Here is a 7,521-nt window from a genome sequence, read left to right as displayed (position 1 = left end):
CAGAGATTATCTAGCAGCAGCCCACGGGTCACCTTCCTTGGATGGTTATCATTCAGGGAGCTGTGGCCTCAGCCGTTTGGAGGTGCTGGGTGCTGCACAAGAACAGGTGAAGTTCAGCCCTGAAATTTGGAAATGAAAGAAGAACAGCCATAAATTTGCAAGATGGGGTCAGTACAGGAATGGGACAGCCCAGACCCATTACATCTATTATCTCTTTGAGATAATCCTATTTAAAACATGTTTTCTCCTAAACATAGTTCCCAAGCGTCAAGCTTGGTTTCTCTGCTCAATCCTTGGGCAAAAATCCTGTCACTTTAAACAGGTGTTTATCTAAACCTGAGTAGTTGTTAAGTGCTAACCAACTTACGATGCTGAATGAACCAGGTTTCTCTCCTTCCCATTTCGTCTCACGGGCTGACATCCATTTCCTGGAAAACCTGGATGACATCTGGGTTCCTCGCGAGCTGCTGTGCCAGCACGCCTGAGCCATCCGGCGTGTCCCGCAGCCCGGCATGGAGCAGGGTCCGTGCAGCAGCTGCCTGCTGCCCAGCACACGCTGCGTGCAGGACTGTGGGGGAGACAAGATGTCAAAGAGGAGCTGAGATGGCCCGGCGGGTTCGGCTGCAGCCCGCTTCACAAACTTCAGACTCCCAGTGAAGGAAACAGCAGAGGGAATGCACCGAGGAGGAAAAATGACTTTTCCCAGTTGCAACACCCAGCCACGCAGCCGCGCGATGGCACGGCAGGGCTCAGCTGCTGCAGCTGTGCACGTCTGGAGCGGTGACAGGACGAGTAAACCTGCCCAAGCAGGGGACACATCCTCTTCCACACCCAGGCGTGCTGGTAGAAAAGCCATCAGCTCATCTTACCCCCACTATTACCCTCATCTTCCCCTCACAGGTCCCTCCAATCCATCAAGTGGTACTAACCTGGCTGAGCCAAAACTAACCAGGTTTGTGAACATATTGGGAGTATTTAAGCCAACTTGGTTCGTTTTGACTGAGTCGTGGGCACAGAGCGAGGAGAGGGGGAGGCTGTGGGACAGCGTGGGCAGTGCAAAAGGCCTCCGGGCTTCTTATTGTTCCGTGTCTGTGGTGGATTTAAGAGTGATGTGCAAAAGAGGGGCTTGAAACTACCCCGGTTGTGACCAGGGTTCTTTATAGGGTGGGGCTCCCTGCCAGCTCACTCCAGGGTCAGGGAGAAAATCGGAAAGGTTTCCATGCATGCAGCAAAGAACAACCCACAGAGGAGGCTGAAATATGGCCAGCCCAAGCTCTGGCTCATCCTGCAGCCCCCTCCAACAGCCGGCATGCTGATCCAGCGTGGCTCCAGCAGTTAAGCAGTCCTGTTACACCTGGCTTGTGTAACAGGGTGATCTCCTGGCCTAATCCTGCACAGGGCTGAGCATCCTTTATGCTGAGGGTCGTCAGCTCCTGCTGCACTCATGTATCCTCATCCCCATGGATAATCCGCGCAGGACACTTTCCGGGAGCAGAGTTTGGGTGAGAAGCATCCCAGGACACACTGACACTAAACGTAGCAAAGGTGCTGGGGCAGCCACTGGGCGCGAGGAGCCACCACAAATGTCCCAGCATTGGGAGAGTTCAGCAGAGCTCGACTTTACTCAGAGGGGGCGGAGGGAGAGATGGAGAGATACAAGGCTCTTCATGCTCGCTGCTGAAGCGTGCTATTAAGCAAACCTAAAGACTGGGTAAGTTGCCAATTTTAGCAATGGCTGAAATCATTTACATAGACTTTTTTTTTGAGAGAGAGATGCTGATGCAAGAGATGCCTCATACTCTCGCGCTGGGAATGCCAACTCACCGGCGTTACTATAGCAACTATATTTACGTTTAAGCTGTTATTATTTGCTCATAAGCCATTCCCAGACAGTTTGCTAAGGAACTGAGGCTTAAGAGTTTGTGCGGTCGTATTTGCCTGCCCACCCTAACGGTTTTGAAGTGGCTAAATTTGATGGCAAGGTGACGGTATCAAAGACACTAAGCTCCTGAAAGCTGCATGCAAAATAAGCAGCTGGGTGAAGAGAAACACCAATTAGCAGCTCCGTTCTTCCCCCAAGGGAAAGGCCCCCGTGCAGGCACAACCACACCATCAGACATCAGAAAGTCCAGCAGGAAGGGAGCCAGTGAATGAATGAAAGCTGCAAAAAAACCCCAAGAGCCATTTGCATACGTGCAGCTGGCACCGCCTTGCCCACTCTGCTGAGCAGACGCGGCACAGGCTGCTTTGGAGGCTGGGCTCCTGCTACTAAAGCGCCCTCTCTGCTGTCCTACAGAGGGTGATCGGCAGCCTTACCAGAACGGCTCTTCCCATCCTTCGCCTGGACATCAGCGCCGAGCCCCAGCAGCGTCTGGATGGTGTGCACGTGTCCTTCCTGCAGCGGCGAGCACAGGCACATGGAATTCAGAACCGGCTATGCACAATTTCTCACCTTTGCATTTAGCAGAAGTAACACAGGCCTGAAAAGGAGGCTGCAAGCATCTGTCTCTAACTGCATATGGCACCTAGAGGGCACAGACGCCAATCCACTCTGTCACGATCAAATCTGGGGCTACCAGGAGTTGTTCCAGAGGATCTTACAGCTGGAAATCAGGGTTGGCCGCCTGTGGCGGTGCAGATAAGTTTACTAGCCAGGGACTGACCAGGCACAGCAGACACACTGCTGCTACCCCACGGGAAACTGGCCAGAGAGATGCCACCAGGCACCTTCTCCAGCCTTTCCGCTGGCTACAGAGAGGAGCTGGAGCTTGGCCCTTGCTCAGTGTGTCTGCATACCTCGTGTGCCCCGGCAGGAATTTCCACACAGAGGCTGAAAAAGCAGTAACGAGGCATCCCAGGAGCATAATTCTCTCTGCGAACGTTTAATACCATGTTTTAAAACCAAAAGTGTTCAATTAAGACCAACAATGCTTAAAATCACGCTACAGTGCAGAGGTGTCTCTGGGGGGAGGTGGTACAGCCAAAGACTGAGAGCGGTGCCTCAGCAGGGCATGTGTGACAGACACAACCCAGTCCGGATCCCGGCAGGTGGACCTGCTTTTACACAACTGTAGATGCCGTACGATCTTCCCAGCCACGGTCAACATAGAATCATAGAATGGTTTGGGTTGGAAGGGACCTTAAAGATCATCTAGTTCCAACCCCCCTGCCATGGGCAGGAACACCTTCCACTAGACCAGGTTGCTCAAAGCCACATCCAGCCTGGCCTTGAAGACATCCAGAGATAGGGCATCCACAGCTTCTCTGGGCAACCTGTCCCAGTGCCTCACCACCCTCTCTGTGAAGAATTTCTTCCTGACATCTAATCTAAACCTCCCTGTTTTCAATTTAAACCCTTACCCCTTGTCCTGTCACTACAGGCTCTTGTAAAAAGTCCTCTCCCAGCACCCTTGTAGGCCCTTCAGATACTGGAAAGCTGCAATGAGGTCTCCTCAGAGTCTCCTCTTCTCCAGGCTGAACAAGCCCAATTCTTGCAGCCTTTCATCATAGGAGAGGGGCTCCAGCCCTCTGATCATCTTCGTGGCCTCCTCTGGACTCGCTCCAAGTGGTCAATATCCTTCTGATGTTGCGGGCTCCACAGCTGGACGCAGCACTCCAGGTGGGGTCTCACCAGAGCAGAGTACAGATTCAGTACAGATCTACCTTGCCCAGCCGGGACCCGGAGGTGTGAGGAATTCAGAGGATTGTCTCCCAGCGTAGCTCTGCCTTCGCCAGTGGATGCAGAGGAGTTAATGCAAAACGACCTCTGACTTACAATTGGGAGACACGACCTGAAGATGTTTCTTAATAGCAAATTAGCACTAATTTGTCAACTGATCTTTGCCTCTCCAGTCACCGCCTCCAATCAAGTAACTCAATTAAATTGCTTTTACCTTCCACTGGCCACAGAGGCGTAGGATGCCTGACTTGCCTTTCCTAATTGGCAGCTGGCTGTTAAAAGGGTTAACTGCCAGCAAAAAGCCATGTGTTTTCCTCCACTGTAAACCCACTTCAAGTACCACGGGGATCTGGAGTTGTTCTTATTGGGGTGTATTTCAGCTCAGAGAGCAGAACCTGTTGCTGATGTGGACTGTTGTGCCTGTGGTACCCTCAGGCACTGGCATTTCCTAAAGGATTACTCCAATATTTGTAATGCCCTGGGAGAAGACCCAGAATGCTACGCTTACACACCACCACGACCCACAGCGTCCTCTGTCTTTCCTCTGCCGGTAGCCAATTTTAAACTCTGCAAGGGAAAATGCAATACAGTCCCCACACCCCTCCTCTCTGCACAAGCTCCTCCATAAATAAATCCTCTCTCCCTAAATAACACGCCTGATTTTGTAATTGCTTCTTCAGTGCAATGAATTAGGCTTTGTCGTGCGGCATGAGAATGGAAGGGTCTTATTTTTATCCCTCTCTTTCCCCCATTAGCGTACGACTTGGTGGCATCTTCACCCCTGCTCAAGGGTCCCATTTCCCTGCTGCACGCACACCCCCTCTCCGTGGCAAAGACAGCAAGCCAGGAACGGCTTTAGCTGCCACAGCCTTGGCAGCAAATTGAGTTGAAAACATAATTTGATTTTCACGTATTTATAAATGCAAAGAAAGAAGGAAAGAAGGAAAAAAAAAAACCCCACCACCAGCCAAACAAATGATGCTGTAAATATAAAGTGACACTGAGCCTCGGGAAGGAAGAGAAACCCATCAAATCGCTCCCCAGTCAGCCGCTCGCCAAGACAGAGCTGGGATCTTCTCCAAGGCACATTATATTCCCCAATAGCCTTGCTGTTAAACGTACCCTTGGCAACCAAAAGGGCTTTCAACATGGTTTCTCAGAGCATGAGGAAGGGAAGCTGGGAGAAAGGCCTCCTTTGTGGGAGCCAGCAAATGCCATGGCTGGGTCCTGCTGGGGGAGAATGTTGTTGCCAGCACTCCCAGTATGTGTCATTGATGCTTTTGTAGGAGTGGGGCATTGGGATGCTGCTTCGTTCCCACTACATGTCTAGACCAGGCCTTGAGTGCTGCGTGTTAAAGCTCATGAGGTTTAACATGCAGGGATCTGAGCAGGGACCTTCCCTTGCTGCCAGCTGCCAGCAGGCTGCACACCGCAGAAAGGAGGCAGCGGGGTCCCAGGAGGGATCCTGGTCAGCAGTGAGGCTTTTGGGGTATGCTCTGCACTCCCAGGGAGTGTTGTAGGACCCGCACCCCTTGATGTCCCGCTTCCCACGCAGGCACGAGATGGGAGGAGGAAAAAGCTCAAACGACTCTCACTGCCTGGAATTCAAAACAGCTCCTGTGCTAAGGACACAGATAAGCGCCCGGGAGCTCCCTCCCCCTTTCCATCTCTCCTTTCTCAGGAAGATGCTGGTGAAGAACCATCATGTTTCATGAACAGCTCCCAGCAGCTAGCAGGTCAGATTCCCTTCAGGTACTGCAGTTTGGTCTGAAGACAGCAAACTGGAAGATGAACGCTCACCAGAGGTGTGGATCGACCCTATCCAAAGCACAGACAACTGGATGTGTGGCAAGGGAGCTGAGCCCTGTCACCACTCGCCTCCGCTCCTGAGCGATCCCACTCAGCCACACGCCAGGCAGGAGGGTTTACCAAACCGCAGCACAGTCAGCGGCGTGGGCAGGAGTGTGGTGAAGAGAGCAACTCAGATACCCAGCACCGCTCTGCAGATAGCTGGACACCCTTAACGAGGGTCTAAAAACCATTAAACAGGGAATGGGACTGCTCAGGAGCAGATAGACAGCGACAGAGGATGAGCTAGGAATGTAAATCCTCCATCAGTGGTGAGCAACTAAACCTGATGGTTCCAGGTGCCTGACGGTATCGCACCAACCGGCAGTGACTTTGTAGAGGAAGAGTCGGAGCAGGGACAAACCTTGGCCGCGTAGTGTAGCGCTGTGAGCTGGAGGGTCGTCACTCTCTCGTTGACATCAACACCCAGCTCGGAGACAAGGAACTGGATGGCTTCATCCTGGGCCGTGACGGCTGCCCGGTGCAGAGGTTGAGCACCCAGTGCATCCACAGCTGTAGGGCAGGCCTGGAATGGGGAAAGAGGGAAAGGGAAAGCAATGAATGAGCCAGCCAAACCTTCAAGGACAATCACCAGCACAAGCAGAATCACGTCTGCTTGTCACAGCCATGGTGATGGCAATGAACACGTGGGATGTCACCAGCAGGACCGGTGCAGCTGGTAGCACAGTGATTTGCAGACCAGAGGCAGATCTCTGCTGAGCTTGTTAAGTCATAAGCAAAACTAGTGCCAAAAAAGAGGAACCAAGCCCCCTCTCAGTTAATTTGAAGCATCTATGATGGGTTTTGACTCTTTAAAGCAGCAAGAAACAACTCGTGTCTGACCTGTGTGCTGGTGGAGAACAACTTGGACACAGGTGGAGGGAAGGAGATGGGTGGATGACCTCATGAGATCTCTTCCTTGAGTCTCTGAACGTCAACCACAGAGACACAGGATCAAAAAGGGTAACGGAAGTAAAACAGTGCGCCCATCTGAAAGGACATAACCCAGCCTCTTCAAATCTAGCGGGCCTGACTCATGTTTTTGTAAAACCTAGAAGACAACAACACTGCCATTAGTGTTTCCAGTGCTGCTTCGTGGCAGTAAGCCAGGGCACCGCAACGAGGAAATTAAATCAGCTATTCCATCTTCATTGCCTGAAATGTGAGACTAAAAACCTAAGCAAACTTCACAAATGCTTTATCCTGTAAGGGCCAGATGAACAAAGACAAACACATGAACGCCTCCTGAAGTCAACAAGCACTCGAACAGAACCTGGGCATCAAACCGTCTCTGCTGGATGAGGCTGCGTGTTACGGCTCAGCGAGCCTGAAGCCTGTGATCTTGAAAAGCTTCGTGCCACATTCCCTGGCCCATTCCGCGCCATGCCAGGAGCTCAGCTGGTCAATTCAACCTGCCAGCGTGGCACAGGTTCACTGGGTTTGCCACGCTAGCTTTCTGCCAGGCCAGCGAGCTGCACCGCTTTGGCACAGTGTGATGAAAACCAGAGCTGGTGCAGGGGGGAGGCTGAGAGAGGGCAAAGGAGATGAGAAGGGAGGCACAGGCCCACCTTCTCTGCTGTTAGGTGAGCTCCAATGATGTCACACCAGTTCAGCAATCAATAAATAATGCAGTGGTCTGGTTTCTACCATGCACAATTGGCTCTAATGACATCCCTGTTATGCCTTGTATGTTGGTGGAAATTGGAGATTACTGGGAGACAACACAGGAGCATGGCTGTCACGAGAGAGGGAAGCCAGGGATGAGCTGCTGCCAGCACAGCCAGATGCCTCTGTGTTATCCACCCTCAGTGCTGCCACGAGCGCCTCCATCCTGAGCCCTGGCACCCCCGAGCACCGGTCTTGGCTTTGACATTGCTGTTCCTGCTGTGCTGAGCAAGTCCTGTCCCCCCCGGCCACTGCCTCATGTTTCCATCCCCCTTCACCAGCGATGGGGAGTTCAGCAATGGCCACAGAGAGGCTCCCAGGGGCGGGGG

At 52.4% G+C, this 7,521-nt stretch overlaps 1 protein-coding gene across 1 annotated transcript in view; it reads right to left on the bottom strand.

The window, feature by feature from the left end:
- Positions 1-407: 407 nt before the first annotated feature.
- ANKRD16 (ankyrin repeat domain 16) overlaps positions 408-7,521 on the bottom strand; it is a 19,041-nt gene continuing 11,927 nt past the window's right edge. The window contains exons 5-7 of the mRNA XM_010160615.1: positions 5,892-6,053; positions 2,317-2,395; positions 408-568 (exon numbers count right to left, since the gene is read on the bottom strand). Of these exons, the coding sequence (XP_010158917.1) occupies positions 408-568; positions 2,317-2,395; positions 5,892-6,053 (402 nt within the window). The remainder of the gene's footprint in view (positions 569-2,316; positions 2,396-5,891; positions 6,054-7,521) is intronic.

This window comes from Eurypyga helias, unplaced genomic scaffold, assembly GCF_000690775.1.
Source record: "Eurypyga helias isolate BGI_N326 unplaced genomic scaffold, ASM69077v1 scaffold4061, whole genome shotgun sequence".
Taxonomy (NCBI): Eukaryota; Metazoa; Chordata; class Aves; order Eurypygiformes; family Eurypygidae; genus Eurypyga; species Eurypyga helias.
Note: the sequence above shows the minus strand (reverse complement) of the source record. Positions and strands in the feature narration are given on the sequence as shown.